At 37.6% G+C, this 16,206-nt stretch overlaps 1 protein-coding gene across 7 annotated transcripts in view; it reads right to left on the bottom strand.

Moving 5' to 3' along the window:
• Window positions 1-13,866, bottom strand: part of Ccdc158 (coiled-coil domain containing 158) — an 83,524-nt gene extending 69,658 nt beyond the window's left edge. For 6 of the 7 annotated variants that reach the window (XM_047567017.1, XM_047567021.1, XM_047567019.1 and 3 more), the window contains exons 1-2: window positions 13,621-13,866; window positions 1,715-1,857 (exon numbers count right to left, since the gene is read on the bottom strand). In XM_047567017.1, coding sequence (XP_047422973.1) covers window positions 1,715-1,784 — 70 coding nt within the window. In that variant the 5' untranslated portion in view covers window positions 1,785-1,857; window positions 13,621-13,866. Of the gene's footprint in view, window positions 1-1,714; window positions 1,858-8,790; window positions 8,834-13,620 lie in introns of all 7 variants that reach the window. The other variant, XM_047567018.1, reaches the window with a different exon arrangement.
• Between the last annotated feature and the right edge of the window lie 2,340 nt (window positions 13,867-16,206).

Raw genomic sequence — 16,206 nt, 5'->3', positions numbered from 1 at the left:
AAATCAGAATCACTAGGGAAGTTTTATAAAACAACAACAACAAACACCAGTGGTGCCTAAGTCCCACTCTTGATCTATTGAATCACAGTTTCAGGTGTGAATCTAATACATTTAAATGTTTAAAATCTCAAAAAGTGATTTTAACACGGACCATTGTTGAGAACCACAACCTTCATTAGGCAGAAAAATAGAAGCTGTCTAGGAATAAGGGAGTGAGAGGGCTGAAAGATAGGAGGTTAGATTTTAGAAGTCCAACAGTTCTTGGTAATAAGACCCAAGTTTGGGAAGTGAGTGGTTAGAATAAAGGTCAAGATGATAAGAATTGAAGAGGTCAAGCTCTGAGTCTAAGATCTTAGATGGGTCATCCATGAGGACCATGACATGACAAGATGATGATGTGCCTAGGGAAGGAGAAACAACCCATGGGCTAAGGACCAGTGTCCATGATGATTGCAAGAGATGCGGTTATGTGGGAGGTAAGCCAGTGAAGGTAGACAGGAGGAACGGGTATGAAAATGTGGGGGTGACAAAGGCATTTTAGGATGGTATGTACATTCTGAGAAGATAGTTTTACCAAATAAGGGTTAAGTTGGTCAGCAAAACAACATTTCAGCAATTGAGAATAAACTCTAGATATACTAGAAAAATGAGTTAGATGAGAGACAAAGTAGGAAAAGCAGTCAGGACTGTGCAGGTCATCTGCCCATTGCCCGTGAATCCATTCTGTCTTCTCAACTCTGCTGAGGGTTGTGGAAAACTACTTCCCAATTCGCTCCCAGTAGACTTGAAATGAGAAGTGCTGGCAGAAGAACAGAGGCAGGAGGAGGGGAGAGGTCAAGGTTTTCCTCCCTTCTCACCAGCCCCAGATGAGTTTCTGGCAGTTAGTGGAGGTCTCACCTCCCTCCAGGCAGCTCTCTCTGTGGTTCTAGCTCTAGGTTCTATGCTCTTCTAATGGTTCCTTTTGTCACTGTCTTACCCAAGAGGTGACAGCAGCTTCCAGCAGTTGCTAATCTCTGGAGTATTTCCCCTTTGCATCTCTGTGTAACCAATTCCCTGTATTAAATTCTGACTATTTATTCCATCTGTGTCTGTTTTCCCAAGTGCAGACTGAAATTTGAAGCAGAGATGAAGGGAGCCTGAACCAGCCAGTAGTAAAGGAATGAATTTTTTTTTTTTTTTTTTTTTTTTTTTTTTGTGGTACTGGGGATCGAACTCAGGGCCTTGTGCTTGTGAGGCAAGCACTCTACCAGCTGAGCTATCTCCCCAGCCCTTAAAGGAATGAATTTAAAAGACTTCTCTGAGAATATGAAGAGTAGAGCTTGGTACCTGACTCAATGTGGGGGCACATGAGGGAAGAGGAGTCAAAATGATGGAAAATTCTAACTTATGAGTATACAAAGAAACATAGGAGGAACAAAAGGCATTAGGGAAAGCATGGTAGAACATGTTGAGGTTGAAGTGTTTCTGCAAAGAAACAATTTTTAAAGCAAAAGGTAATGTAATTTTATGCTAAAAAACGATGTGCTCATTTAAAAGACTAAGCAATTTTTTCCTTATAAAGTAGAATTATAAACAATATAGTAGACAGTCATGATTAAGTTCTGTGCCCTGAAATTAAAAACAAAACATACTAAAACCAGGAGTTTTTAAATAACATTATGAAGACTGTTTAATTCTAAATACTTTCCCACTTTGTTTTATAAAGGGTACATACCTCCATTGGATGCGATGCCACTACTTGATAAAAGATCTTCATTATTTGGTTCACATGTTTTTGATTCCATGTTAACTATTCCTACCTCTTCCTAGAGATCTTGAACTATGAATGCTTCCCTGTTTGGTTCTTTTAGTTCTTGTCTACAAAAGACCAAGGATTCAATCTTTATTAATAAAATACTAAGTGAAAAAAGTTCAGAGAACAGGAACTGACTTTGTTAATATTTGAAATTCAGTAATAATTTTTCTTCACAAAAAGTTATATATTTGGAAATATTTTATTATTACATAAAATAAGTGAATAAAATTTTATTGTAAAACTTATTGCTTTTAATGGTTCAGGGGGTTATTGCAGATAACCTGAAAATAAAAATACTCTAGTTATTATGGTAATTAGTGTTCTGCTTTGGGGCAGAGTTTTTCCTTTGCCTCTCATAAAGTCACATTGTTCAAATAATGGAAGAAAATATCTCCTTAGCAAGAATCACAAATCAGCAAATTAGAAATCACTAATAAAAATGGAGCTGTGCAAGGTGGTTTATGATAATAATCCCAGTGACTGAACCAGAAGGTTCACAAGTTTGAGGCCAGCCTTGGCAACTTAGATCCTTTTTCAAAATAAAAAATAAGGGCTGGGGACACAGTTCAGTGATAGAGCACTCGCCTGGTATGCAGGAGGCCCTGGGGATTCTCAGCACTACAGAGTAGTAAAAAACAAAAACAAAACATAAACAAAACCTTTTCCCTGTGTGCAAGATGCATGCTTAAAACACAGGTTCAAAAAAGTCTAAAAATAAAGGGACTGACAAAGATATGCCATGCAAATAAGAAAGCACAATTTAAAACCTGACAGCAGACCAAGTAGTCTTCAAGCCAAAGACCATTTAATAAGAAAATGAGCACTTTAAGTTAAAAGCCACATCCCACAAAAAAGATATACTACTTCTATTTCTATATCATATGACATAGCAATCTCTTACATAAACACTTCTTTAACAGAAGATGCAATAAGAACTAGAAACACAGTTTATAACTGAGACAGACCAATTGGACCAAAAATAAGTATATAAAAGATTTAGATGAAATAATCACTACAGTGTAGCTTGTAGCATTATACTGAACACTATACTTTGAAAATAAAGGATATACTTTTGTCTAAAGTGCACACAGTTCATAAAAATCAATTATATTCTAGGGCACAAGTAAAAGATCATTAAGTTCCATAAAGTAGAAATGTTACAAATAATATCCTCTGTTTACAATGCAGTACAACTGGAAATTGAAAATGAAACACCAAAACACACACACACACACACACACAAAAACAACTTTCCATCTGGAAATTAAAAGGCCTTCTATTGAATAATTCTGTGTAACAAGGGAAATACAAACAGAAGTTAAGGAATTTCTGAAAAATGATAGCAAAAACATATACATCAGATCTGAGATACATTAAAAACAGCAAAAAAGAGGAAAATTCCTAGCCATAAACATTTATGTCAATAAAAATGGGGCTGGGGAGGCAGCTCAGTGGGAAGACAGCTTGTCTAGCATGTGCAAGGACAGCTGTTCTTTTCTCTTTGAAGAAGAGATCCCCAGCACTGCAAAAAATAAAAATTTAAAAATAAAGATAAAATGAAAGCATTAAAATAAATATCTAATAAAAATAGAAAATAAACAAAAAGAAAATAATAAACATAAAGCAGAAACTGAGGTATAAAACAAAACAAACAAAATAGACTTAGGGGAGAACCATTGAAATGATTGAAAGAAGAAAATCACATACAACTCACTGTTTATCATTTCACATTAATTCATGTTTGCAAGTACACAGTGCTTTAAAAATCTTAAAACACTGTTAACTACACAGAGTTTTTACTGAGTAGAATTCCTTTTTATTATACTTACAGTTTCTTTTGGTTACTGAGGTGCCATCTATCAATTTAAGACAAATTCTACCTTAATATGCTTTGTGCTATCATTTAGGAAATAAGTAGTAGGCAGGGAAACATTCCAAAAGAATTATAAAAATGGAATGTTACTCAAAATTGCTAGGCAATTGTAATGTTCTAAATTGAAGATATTGCTATTTGGGAAGAAAAACGTGCCATTCTCATTTAAACAAATTATACTTCAGAGTTGGTTATATAATCTGATGGTTATATTATCTGATGTTATAGAATCTGATTGGTTATATAATCTGATGTTTTGGGGGATTCTTCAAGATGATGAATGACACTAACAAAATTCAACTTACTGAGTAATGTTATCATAAATTACAGACAGATCAAGAGCATGGAGGAATGAACAGGACAGGGAGAATCATTGCCCAGTATTGGGAAATCATAAACTAATCCAGTATCAAGCAGGAAACAGAATCCGAGAGCAACATATATGAAATTAAATAGAAGAAAGAAGAAAAGTGAAGGTTTGACTTTAGAACTCAATTGTAGAAACCATATTTGTTTACTTTAAGATGGTGATGCAATAAACTAATTCAGATTGACTAGTAATGAGCCTTTGGGACACAGTTCTTTGGAAGGGAATTTTTTCTTACAAAATTAATAGTTTAAAGAAGACAGCACAAGTTTATTTACTTAAACAGGAGTTTTAAAACAACCATTTATTTGTGTTTTTTAATTACTGCATTATAGTTTTATATAATTTTAAGGTCCATTTTGACATATTCATAAATACATATAATTTGCTCCATTTCAATCCCTGGTACTAACCCCTTCCCTTCCCTCTCTGATAGTCTTCTTCTACTCTATTAAGTTTTCCTTCTATTAATTTATTTTATAATTGGTGCATTATAACTACACATAAAAGTGGAATTCATTGTGATATATTCATACATTCACATAACATAACTTGGTCAATTTCATTTCCTTCCTCTTTCCAATTCCTCTTCCAACACTTTGATCCCCTTACTCTATTTAACTGTTCTCCCTTCAATTTTCATGAGATCTCCCTTTTTTAAAAGTTCATTATTTCTCTCTAGCTTCTGGATATGAGAGAAAACATTTGACCTTTGACTTTAAGTCTAGCTTACTTCACTTAGCATGATGTTCTCCAGATCCATCCATTTACCAGCAAATGATAAAATTTCATTCTTCTTTATGACTGAGTAAAACTCCATTGTGTATATATATACATTTTCTTTATTCATTCACCTATTGATGGACCCTATGCTGGTTCCATAACTTGGCTAATGTGAACTGTGCTGCTATAAACTTTGGTATGCATGTATCACTATAGTATGCTGATTTCAATTCTTTTGGATAAATAACAAGGAGTGGGATAGCTGGGTCACATGATGGGTCCATTTTAATTTTTAAAAATTTTTACAGACTGCATTTTGATTCATTGTACATAAATGGGGTACATCTTTTCGTTTCTATGGTTATGCAGGATGTAGATTCATACCATTCGTGTAATCATACATGTACATAGGGTAATAATGTCTCTCATTCCACCATTTTTCATACCCCCACTTAGTCTTTTGAGGAATCACCATACTGCTTTCCAAAGTTGTACTAATTTGCAGTACCACCAACAATGCCCGAGTGTACATTTTTCCCAACATCCTCACCAGCATTTATTATTTGTATTCTTGACGACTGTCCTTCTGATGATATGTCAGTATGTTTTTTATTTGCATTTCTTATTGCTAAGAACATTGAACATTTTTCATATATTTGTTGGCCATTTGTATTTATTCTTTTGAGGAACATCTGTTTAGTTCATTTTCCTATTTTTAAAATTCTTTATATATTCTGAATATTAATCTGCTTTTGGGAGAGTAGCTGTCAAATATTTTCTCCCATTCTGTAGGCTCTCTCTTCATGCTCTTATTTCCTTTTCTTTTGAAGAAACTTATTAATTTGAAGATATCCACTTATTAATTATTGGTTTTATTTCTTGAGCTTTAGGAATCTTATTAGGGAAGTTGGGACTTAAACCTATATGCTAAGAGTACTGACCCATGTTTTCTTCTAGCAGTTGTAATGTTTCTGGTCTAACTCTCAGGTCTTTGATCCTCTGTTGAGTTGATTTTTGTAAGGGTAAGAGATAGGGATCTAGTTTCATTTTTCTACATATGGTTAACCAGTTTTCCCATCGCAATTTTTTTATGAGGTTATGTTTTCTCCGATGTATGTTTTTAGCACCTTTGTCAAGGATCAAATAATTGTATCTATGTGGATTTGTTTCTGTCTTCTGTTCTTCATTGGTCTTCATGTCTGTTTTAATGCCAATACCATTCTGATTTTGTTACTATAACTCTGAAGTATAATTTGAGATCAGGTATTGTGATGTTACCAGCTTCACTTTAATTGCTCAGTATTGCTTTGGCTATTCTGGGTCTTTTGTTTTTCCATATGAATTTTAGAACTATTTTTTCTAGTTCTGTGAAGACTCATTGGTATTTTGATGGGGATTGCATGGAATCTGTGTATTGCTTTTGGTAATATGGCTGTTTGGACAATATCAATTCAACCTATCTAAGAACATAGGAGGTCTTTCCATCTTCTGAGTTCTTAGTGTTCTGTAATTTTCATTATAGAGATGTTTCACCTACTTGGTTAGGCTTATTCCCAAGGATGGTTGGTTTATTTTTGAGGTTATTGTGAATGGAATTTTTAAAAAATCCTCAATAGATTTGTTATTGAAGTATAGGAAAGTTATTGATTTCTGTATGTTGATTTTTGTATCCTGCTATCTTGCTGAATTTATCAGCTTCAGAGTCTTCTGTGAAATTTCCTTGAGCTTCTAAGTACAGGATCATGCCACCAGCAAACAGAGATAATTTGACTTCTTGTCCTATTTGTATCCCTTTCATTCCCTTCTCTTGCCCAATGGCTTCTAGAGCTAAAGGTTCAAGAACTATATTCAATAGGAATGGTTAGAGTAGATATCTTTGTCTTGCTCCTGATTTTAGATAAAAAGCTTTCAGTTTGTCTTCAATTCAGTATGATATTGGCTTTGTTTGTCATGTATAACCTTTCTGATGTTGAGATAAGTTCCTTCTATCCCTAGTGATGAATTTTGTTGAAGACAGTCATTTATTTGTAAAGAAGATATTTAGTACCTCTATTTGCCAATGCTGGTAGTTTGTATGAGCCTCAGAATAATGAAACAAATATTTGCAATTCAGATTTTCACTATTTTAGATTAACTATACCCTCAATTTTGTGAAGAGTTTCTCCATTTTTGGGAAGTGTTAAGAATTAAAATATTATTCCTATTTTCAGGCATAAAGCTTAGGAAATTAAGAATTTCTGGAAATGAAGGATTTTTGCTTCAAACATAAAATAGTTAAAACTCTGTACTTGGTTGACTTGAGGATCATGATATGAAACTTACAAGTGTGTGAAAGTGAAACATAAAGGTAAGATCTTGGTTTTTTTCTGGTATGCCCAAGATCTATGGGCAAGAACAATTCTGTCTCATTTAAAATTATGAGCAGTTCACATTGAAAGGAGAATTAAATTTCTAACAGGTAATAACTATGTAAATATTCTACTCTAGTAATTTGATTTGAATGTTGCAGGAAAGTTCTTGGAAACTATAGTCCACAAAGAGGAATTTCAGAAAAAAACAGTTTATGGGCTTTAGTTTTTGTTCTCTACTTGAATGAAAGTGCTTGAAAATATCTCCTGGGTTCTTATCCATTCTCCTTGAACTCCAAAAGGCTATATAGATGTGTACCTGCACTTTTCTAGTGTGAACAGTCTTACCTTTGATTTCTTTCCTTTTAGCTGCTAATTAAGGTGGACCTCTCTTGTGATTATGATAGAATGAACAACTGTCTCCACAGCAAGGTAATTTAAAATCCAAGCCTTATTTTGATGGGGTACAGATTATTTATGATGTACATTCTATTCAGATTCCCAGATTCATCAACTAATGACTCAAGGCTCTAGGATGATGGACCATCTTACCTTCCAAGGACATCTGAGACTGGGGATTTATAGGATCAGTCTATACACTCCTAGATCCAGACTGAAGGTGTTTCCTTGGAAAATTTTGAAGTATCCCAGGATTATTCAAATGCAACATATTTAACCATCCCAATGTAGCATCTCTGGGCTGGTACAGTCTCAGAATCACAAAGAAGAGAGTAATGTTGGACAGTACTTAACTACCTGAGTTACTGTTAACTGCTTATTAACTGCATATTGCTCTCAATGTCTGCTTTCTCAATCACATTCTCTCTCTTGATGTCATTTAGGTTCAAATTCTAGCTCTGTGACCTGAGACTATTAAACTTCTGTAAGACTATAAGATAAATAATCTATGCCTCAAAAGAATAAGGGTTAACTGAAATTACTCATGTTGTAGGCCTTTCTTTTTGGTACTTGCCTCAATGTATATGTATCTATACATAGATATGTATATGGTACCACATAATAGGGTAGTAATAACATGAATAACAATACTCTTTTTTATTGTTTAAGCAGTGTATACTAACTTAATTTCCCAAAATAAATAGCTATATCCTTCTAGTTTTAGAAAGTAGATATATAAGTTTCATATAGCTCCATGAAGAGAAAACAAGTGGGTTTAATCTGTACTGCCTAAGCATAGAGACTATTATAATATGATGTAGAATTAAGCTAGCCTAAGGTCATACTTTGTAAGTACACATGATTTCATTTAGTAGGGAGGTGACAGGGAAGCAGCATAGAACTCAGAATGAGGAAACTATTCTGTCATGAGGTAGCTGTGAGAGCACAGGAAAAACTTCCCATATCAATCTCAACTTTCATCTTTACCAAATGGAGATTATAGTTGCATTTTGCAAACCATTTCTAAGCAGTGGAAGCCTTTAACTCTTATGAGCCCCAACTACACACCTTCCTTTCTGCCCCAGACAGACAACCACAGAGATAAAGCTGGAAACCACAAAGGTAAAGTTCTTATAGCTCTTATAGTTTAGATATTCCAGCCTAGATACTCATTAGAAAACCTGAAGGTCTCAGGTTTTCTAAAATAAATTAGGTACAGATATAATAATACATATTGTATATGTTCATAATTCTTAAATATAACTGGAAGTAAAATAGGATATACCTTAATTTCTGGATATCCTTATTTTCAATTACTCTATTAACACCTGAAAACAAATAAATCTGCTTATTAATATATATTCATTAACTTAAAATTTATTATTTTCAAAAAGTTCAAATCAGAAGTTCATTTTCATTGATAACACTAAAAAACACTTGCACATGACAAGAGCAACAAAAACTTACTTTTCATTTTATATAAAAGTACATTTCAATTAATAGTGCATAGCATTTATCTATGCTATATTTGCACAACAAAACATGTTCAATGACATGAATATACATGGGGTGGGCTTCCTTGGGAGGTGTTCAAGCTGAGAATGAGCAGCACTTGCTGGGATGGCAACTGTCACTGGGTGTCCTTTTCTTGGGCAGAGTGTTAAGAGTGTTAGATTAGAAGATCTCTAAAAATCATCTCCAACTTGGACATTCCTGGCCTTGTATGGAAAACATTCAGCAAAAAGATAACCAAAATGTGACTAACTTCTCACACAAGAGTTCAGTCAACATTAAAGCCAGATGAGGACAATTCCACTGCTGCCAGTAAGTTTCAGATTGTTTTGTTTAAAAAAAAAAAAATGTTTCCAGATAAATTTTAATGGATTTCTTTCATTTACTATCTGCATATATGTTTGGAGTCATATTGAAGTTGTTACCTAATCCCAAATCTGTTCTCTTCATCTTCCCATTAAACCTGCTTTCTCAGATGTTCTCAGATACCATAAACTTGGATCTCAAGTTAGACATTTTCATGTGTTTAGCTACTCTTCATCTATTCAAACTCCACATCCATTTAACCACCACATTCTGTTGAGTTCACTTCTGTAGTACCTTATAACTCAGTAAAGAAGACTTCAGTAGGGTGATAAGTCATAAAAAAACCTTATTATATAAGTTTAGTTCCAATGAATTTTTTCATGATTTCATCAATTCTTGCCAGACCTACTACAAAATACTTCAAAATGATCTAGCTTCAGTTTCTTAAATTACATGTTTCCTTTGAAAGCAGAGCTAGTTTGCTAAATCCTGCTCAAAGATTAAAGTGGGAATTAATACTAGTATTCAGAGCCCTTTCTGGTCTGGCCTAAGCAATCCCCCAGGTTCAACTCTCACCACTCCCCCAAGACATTGCTCCAACATAACTCTCCCTTGCTGTGTGTTATGCTCTCTTTAGAACCCTGCTTTTATTTATACTGTGCATTTTGTTCTTCCTTTCTCTCCTAGCAAAAACTTCTCTACTTGTTTAGAGATGTGGGGAAAGAGATTCAATCACATACACTGATCCAGTCTTTAAAAATCAACATACTAATAACAGAAAGAAAACTGTCAATGTCCCTGAAAAAAAAAATTAAATGTAGGGGACTCTATTTGGAAGACATGCTCCTCTTACTCTTTACATGTTAAAAGTAGTAAGCTTCAGTTGAATAATTCATGCATATGTAGTACTTAGCACAGGGCCTGGCATTAAGAAAGATTCCAGTAACTATTAACTACTGTTGCTCACATTTTGATAGTTTATCACGTATTGCTACCATGAATACTTTTTTTATAAGTACTTCAGACAGAGTTGAACAAAATCATGGCCAATCAAGTTTCTACCCTTGTGAATTTATATTCTAATGGGAAGAGACACTAAAGGAAAAAATCAAATATACTTTTGGAGAGCAATTAGGCACAATGAAGAAAACAAAACAGGGTACTGGTATACCATGAGATGATGCACTTAAGGCTACTTCAGTTCAGGTAAGTCAGGGAAGACTGTTCTATGAAGGTGAACTTGAGCTGTGTGGCAAAAATGAGTCATCCTAGTAGAGGCCTTGGGTAGTTTCTTAAAAGAAAATGCCACATACAATGGTCCTATGCTGATAAGAGCTCAGTGTTACTGACCAAGAAGAGGAAGGCTAGTGAGGCTGTGGGGTAGTCAAGGAAAGAGAGGCCTAATTATGGGACATCACCTGCATGCCTCCCGCAAGGGAATGCTGTGCTTCTCCATTCCTTTCCAAAATTATCCTGAGAAGGTTGTGAGATTGGCAGGACATAGAGCTCACTGAGTCTTAAAGAGACCATACTAAAGATTTGGGGACTTACTCTAATTACAAGGGAAAGTTATTGGTAGAGTTAAACTATGATCCTCCAGCAGCTGGATAGAGAATATACTGAGTAGGAATTGAGGCCAGTTAAATGGCAATTGGAGAAGTGCAGTGCTGGGACTAAAACCTAATTCTAAAGTAGGCCACAAAGCCAAAGAGGATGCAGGGACTGAGAATGGGGATTGACTGCAAATGATACATGAGATCTTTCTTGAGTGACAATGTTTTAAAACTCAATTGTTATTGCATGTAGTGACACACACTTACAAACCCAGAGACCTGGGAAGTTGAGGCAGGATCTCAAGTTCGAAGCCAGTCTTGGCAAATTAGAAGACTCTTGTCTTAAAATTAAAAATTTAAAAAAGGGCTGCAATGGTAGAGCACTTGCCTAGCATCTGTGAGACCATACGTTCAATCCCCAGCACCACAAAAATACCAAAAATTGAATTATGCTGCCGACTATATAATTCAGTAATTTATTAAAAAAACCAATGGATTGTATACTTAAAGGAGATGACTTGTATGGTATGCAAATTAGGTCTATAGTGTAAAGAAACCAGACTGAGGGAGAACAGAAGTAGAAAATAGCTGCCTGAGTCCCAGGAATCAATTAAACCTTAACACTACTTTCTTCTGTACCCCAAGAACCCCACGATGTCTTCATCTCAGATGACCAGAGGTTGCTTTCAGTCAGGTTTGAACACTGCTCACCTAGAAGCACTTCTGCATTTCCTTTTGTCCCCAACCTTGGTCCCATGTGTCTCTAACTCTTATTTGATATACATCTGATAAATATGCAATGACTTGGCTAAGGACCAAGCCCAAGTCACATTATCCCTTTACTCTCTTTAGCCAGAGCAAAAACTGTGATATATTAATAACAGAAGAAAGTCTAAAAAAACTGGTTTAAATACTAGACTACCAATTTCCTGTGCACCACTTAAATTTCTTTTCTCTTCTTGTCAAATTCCCTATTCAAGTCTTTTCCTTAGGACTTAGAGGATTCAGGAAAATATACAGTGGACTCCACTACTGCCCCCATTGTAGTTTTTAAATAATCACCCATACAGGATTCTTTGTGATTTATGAGCACTGCCATATATATTAGTTTCCTATAGTTGCTGTAACAAATTTCTACAAACTTGGTGGCTTCAAACAATAGCAATTTATTCTCTCAGAGTTCTGGAGACCAGTATTTCAGAATCAGTCTTACAGTGCTTAAAACAAGGTACAGGCAGGGTTGTGCTCCCCAGAGGCTCTAGGAGAGAATTCCTTGCTCTTCTCTCTCTGCTGGCTCCCAGCATTCCTTGACTCCTGGTCACAGCACTCTACTCTGTGCCTCAGTGGTCATATTGCCTTCTCCTCCCCTGTTCCAAATCTCCTGCTGCCTCTCTTTTATGACCCTTGCGTGTGCATTTAGGACCCGCCTAGATCATTCATGATAGTCTTCCCATTTCACCATTTTTAACTTAATCACCTATACAAACCTTTACCCCAAGCTACCCTTATGATATCCAGGGATTAAGGCCTGATGTTCTGGGGTGACTGTTATTTAGTCTACAATAAAATTTGGGATCATCTACTTTGGAAATAGGTGGTTCAGAAAAGGCCCTATTTAATAAATGGCAGAGATTGATTGATTTAGTGATTGATTTTGCAGTGCTGGGGGTCAAACCCAGGGCCTTATATGTGTTTGGCAAAAGCTCTACCACTGAGCTCTACACTGAGCTCTTCAGCTCTAACTACAGAGTTTTAAAGTGGGTCACCCTATCATATTAGACAACACTAAGTCCTCACTGCAAAAGCACAATAGCAAGGGCTTTGCATATATATCAAATAAATTGTTGTCATTTGCTGTCCTTAGTTTATTCTGAGTATGTCTCTATTGCATTTTACCCACAAGAGAATAGATAACTGTATTAAGATTAAAAAGTGTGGCAGAGAAACCAGAGGGTCTGACCTCCCCCACCACTTCTCCACTTAAGCAGATGACCTTACATACAGCCAAACAGATTTGGCTCTCTAGTCTCTGAGATAAATGGGAACACTGGCCCTTTCTCCCCTGTATTTGCTGGTAAGAAAAGTAACAGTTAGTAGTTGCCAGTCAAAAAACCCTGAGAAACAGCCTACCTCACTTTTCTTCAACTTTCCCCTGACTTTACTGTACAATACGATGCACGAACAAAACCTGGAAGAGCCTGAGAGTGGACCTGATGCAGAGTTTTGTGGAAAAGGAGACTTTCGAGAACTCGTGCTGTGACTGGTGCCAATAATGGGCAAAGCGGAGTCCTCAAGTCGATTTCAGAGAGGGTGCAAGCTGAAAGGGCCCTTGCACAGCGTTTAATACTGTCTCATTTTGGAGGAGAGGCTACTGACTGTCCAAGGCTAGACTCCTCTTTGTCCCCAAGTTTTCCTTGTCTCTTCCCCCTGTTTCCCGGAGGCTGGTAGGAACAGAAGTTAGCAGTCCTGTTGGGGCGCGGGATCCACATGATCCCCCACAAATTAAATAACTTTGCACAAGCCCCTATGGTTTTCTTCGTTGCCCCGGTTTTACCGCCAACGTCCCCAGGGGTCTAGTGATCCCGGAAAACAACAGCAGTCCATTCCGGTTAAGAAACTCTTTATTGGGCATCTACCAGGTGCAAACCAAGACTTTGTAAGATTCCAGAAATGAACACGAGTTGCTCCCCTGTTCTCCGGAGAACCACCAACCCTGTTCCCCAGACCCCAACCCGCCCCTGTACCTGCTACCAACACCTCATCCTAAGAGACAGGCCGCATCTCCGCGGGGCGCCGGCGGGCACGGCGGTCGCACCTGCGCGACCCGGCGGCGGGGGACTGGCCGGCTCCCCACTCTCCGCCCCGAAGCCCCGCGGCGGCGGCTTGTCCTCGTCGGCGGCGGCGCCGGACGCTGCCCCGCCCCCCCGCGCCGGTTCTCTTGGCGCACGAGCTCCGGCCGCCGCCCTGTGGGCACGAGCCGGGTGGGGACGGTTGGGAGGTTCCGCGAGTCGTAGGGAGAGAGGTGGTAGGAAGTGCTCCGCGACCTAGGGGCGGGGTCATTCTAGCGCCCCGACTCCGCCCCGGACGCCGTCGCCCGGGCAACCGAGCGACGTGCCCCCCCGCCCCACGCGCCCTCGCCCCGGAGCGCGAAGAGGGCTGGTTGCACGCAGGCAGGCCAGTCCTGCCAATTGTACCCCAGACGCAACCCGGTCCGCACTTGTACGCTCTGCCACTCAGTACCTCTCACTTTTCCTACTGCCGGCGAACGGGTCTCCCCTCCTCTTGTCGCCACCCGAACGCCCCCTGGCGGTTCTTACGGTTGTCTCCACAATGATCTTCCCGGACAAACCGGCACCAATGCCTCTTACCTGTGCTCTAGGAGGCAAGCCCAGTCGTGGCATTGAGGATCTGGCCTTCCCCCTGCCTCATCCTCTGACACCCTCACCCATTCCCACCTCTTCAGGTCCCCTTGACCATTTCAAGTTAGCAGAATTCACATTTTGCAACTCTGTCTTTGCTGATGCTGTTCCTCAGTCTGGAATTATTTTTCAAGGTTCAGATGTATTCTACACCCCGAGATCTGTTTCTCTACTGTGCCTCAGTTACTTTCCCTATCTCTAAGATAGTATTTTTCAGATCGTATGATTACACACCCACACTTCTCCGTGCTGTCTAAATTAGCATTCGAAAAGAAGGAATCCAGAAAGGTGGGTGGGTGACAGATACAACCTGCAGCGTTTAATTCTATCGGCAATCACATGATGAGGACACCTACAGCAAATAACTTTTATGCATAACCTGATTTGAAATATTAATAAATCCTACATTACATGATGTAGTTAAAATTTTTAGTAAAAATAGTACTAAATTACATTAAAGTTTGCTTTTTAATCATACCTATAACAAATATTTTGATTTATTCACTTGCAGACATTTAGAATTACCTAAAGAATCAAGTGTGGTAATAGGAAATGAAGCCAAAAATATTAAGTAGAAAGGTAAGTGGGTTAGATTTTGTATCTAGGCAGAAAGCAATTCTGATTTTTTTCCCTAATTGTTTTGTCAAAGCATGAGTATGTTCTTTGGCATAACATTTTAACCACCTAATATATGATTCACATTGGTGCTTCATTTTGTTTTGTTTTGTGGTCAAAGAAAATTCACTTTTTTTTCTTCTTGAAGTTTTCAGTTAAAAGAAATGTGAAGTTGTGTGCAGAGGTACACACCTGTAATCCCAGCTACTGGAAAGCTGAGGCAGGAGGATCACAAGTTTGACAGTCTGGGTGATGCAAAAAGACTCTGTCTCAAAATTTTTAAAAATTTGGAAAGGACTAGGGATGCAGCACAGTGTGAGGCCCTGTTCAATCCCCAGTATAGCTTTAAAAAAGTGTTAGACAAGTATAAAACTAAACCCACATGTATGTGAAGAATTATGTGCACCTGATTTTATTATAAAATCCTTTGCATTTTGAAATGTCTTGAAGTTTAACTTTATGATATTTTACAATATTAAAAACATTCTTAGCTTCTAAAATAAAGAATTGAAATATCAGGAAGGTGTCTAGAGTTCCTTTAACATTCATTCATTCTACAAATATTTATAGAGCACCTACTTTATGTCATGTGTAGGACTTGACAATAAAACAGGAGACAAAGGAAAGTTCCTATAAGTTCCTATCCTAGTAGAGCTTATGTTCTTATGGAGGAACATGAGCCATGCACAAATAGACAAGTTCAAATTCCTCAGAGGAAAAACAAGTGTGCCAGAGTGAGGAGTTTAGAGAATATGGAGGTGCTATTTCATAGTGAGGTCTGAAGAAGCATTGTTGGCAAAATGACACTGACCTATAGTATTGTGGAAGGGAGCCATGTGGATATGGTAAGGTGGAGCTTTCCAGGCATGTGCTTGGTGTGTTTGAGAATAAGGAGACCAGTGAGGCTTGAGCAGAGTGAACAGACAAGCAGAGGTTGTGGGGTTCTGGTCATACAGGACGCAGGTCCCTGAGAGGTCTTCAGGAAGAGTTCACGCCTAAGTCTGGAGTTGTTGCATGTCTCCCTTCATTGGTTCCAACTGAGTCAAATCCTGTGCTGGACATTGAGGGAGACACCAAGAAATTCCACTGTTAAGTGTCCTTCCTGATGTTGTCAATCCAAATGACTGCAGGATGCAATTAAGAAATCTTCATCAATTTAAGAATGGTTAAAAAAATAACAAACCCAAACCTTGCCTGAGCCAGTAAACCTTTTGCACAATGTTAGCTGTAGAAATTATCTCGAGGCTTTTATAACTGGAAAAAAAAGGAAAAAAACATTTTCAATTCTATAAAATG

The sequence above is a fragment of the Sciurus carolinensis genome, chromosome 10 (assembly GCF_902686445.1).
Source record: "Sciurus carolinensis chromosome 10, mSciCar1.2, whole genome shotgun sequence".
In the NCBI taxonomy this organism is placed as follows: Eukaryota; Metazoa; Chordata; class Mammalia; order Rodentia; family Sciuridae; genus Sciurus; species Sciurus carolinensis.
This window is presented reverse-complemented; position numbering and strand designations above follow the sequence as displayed.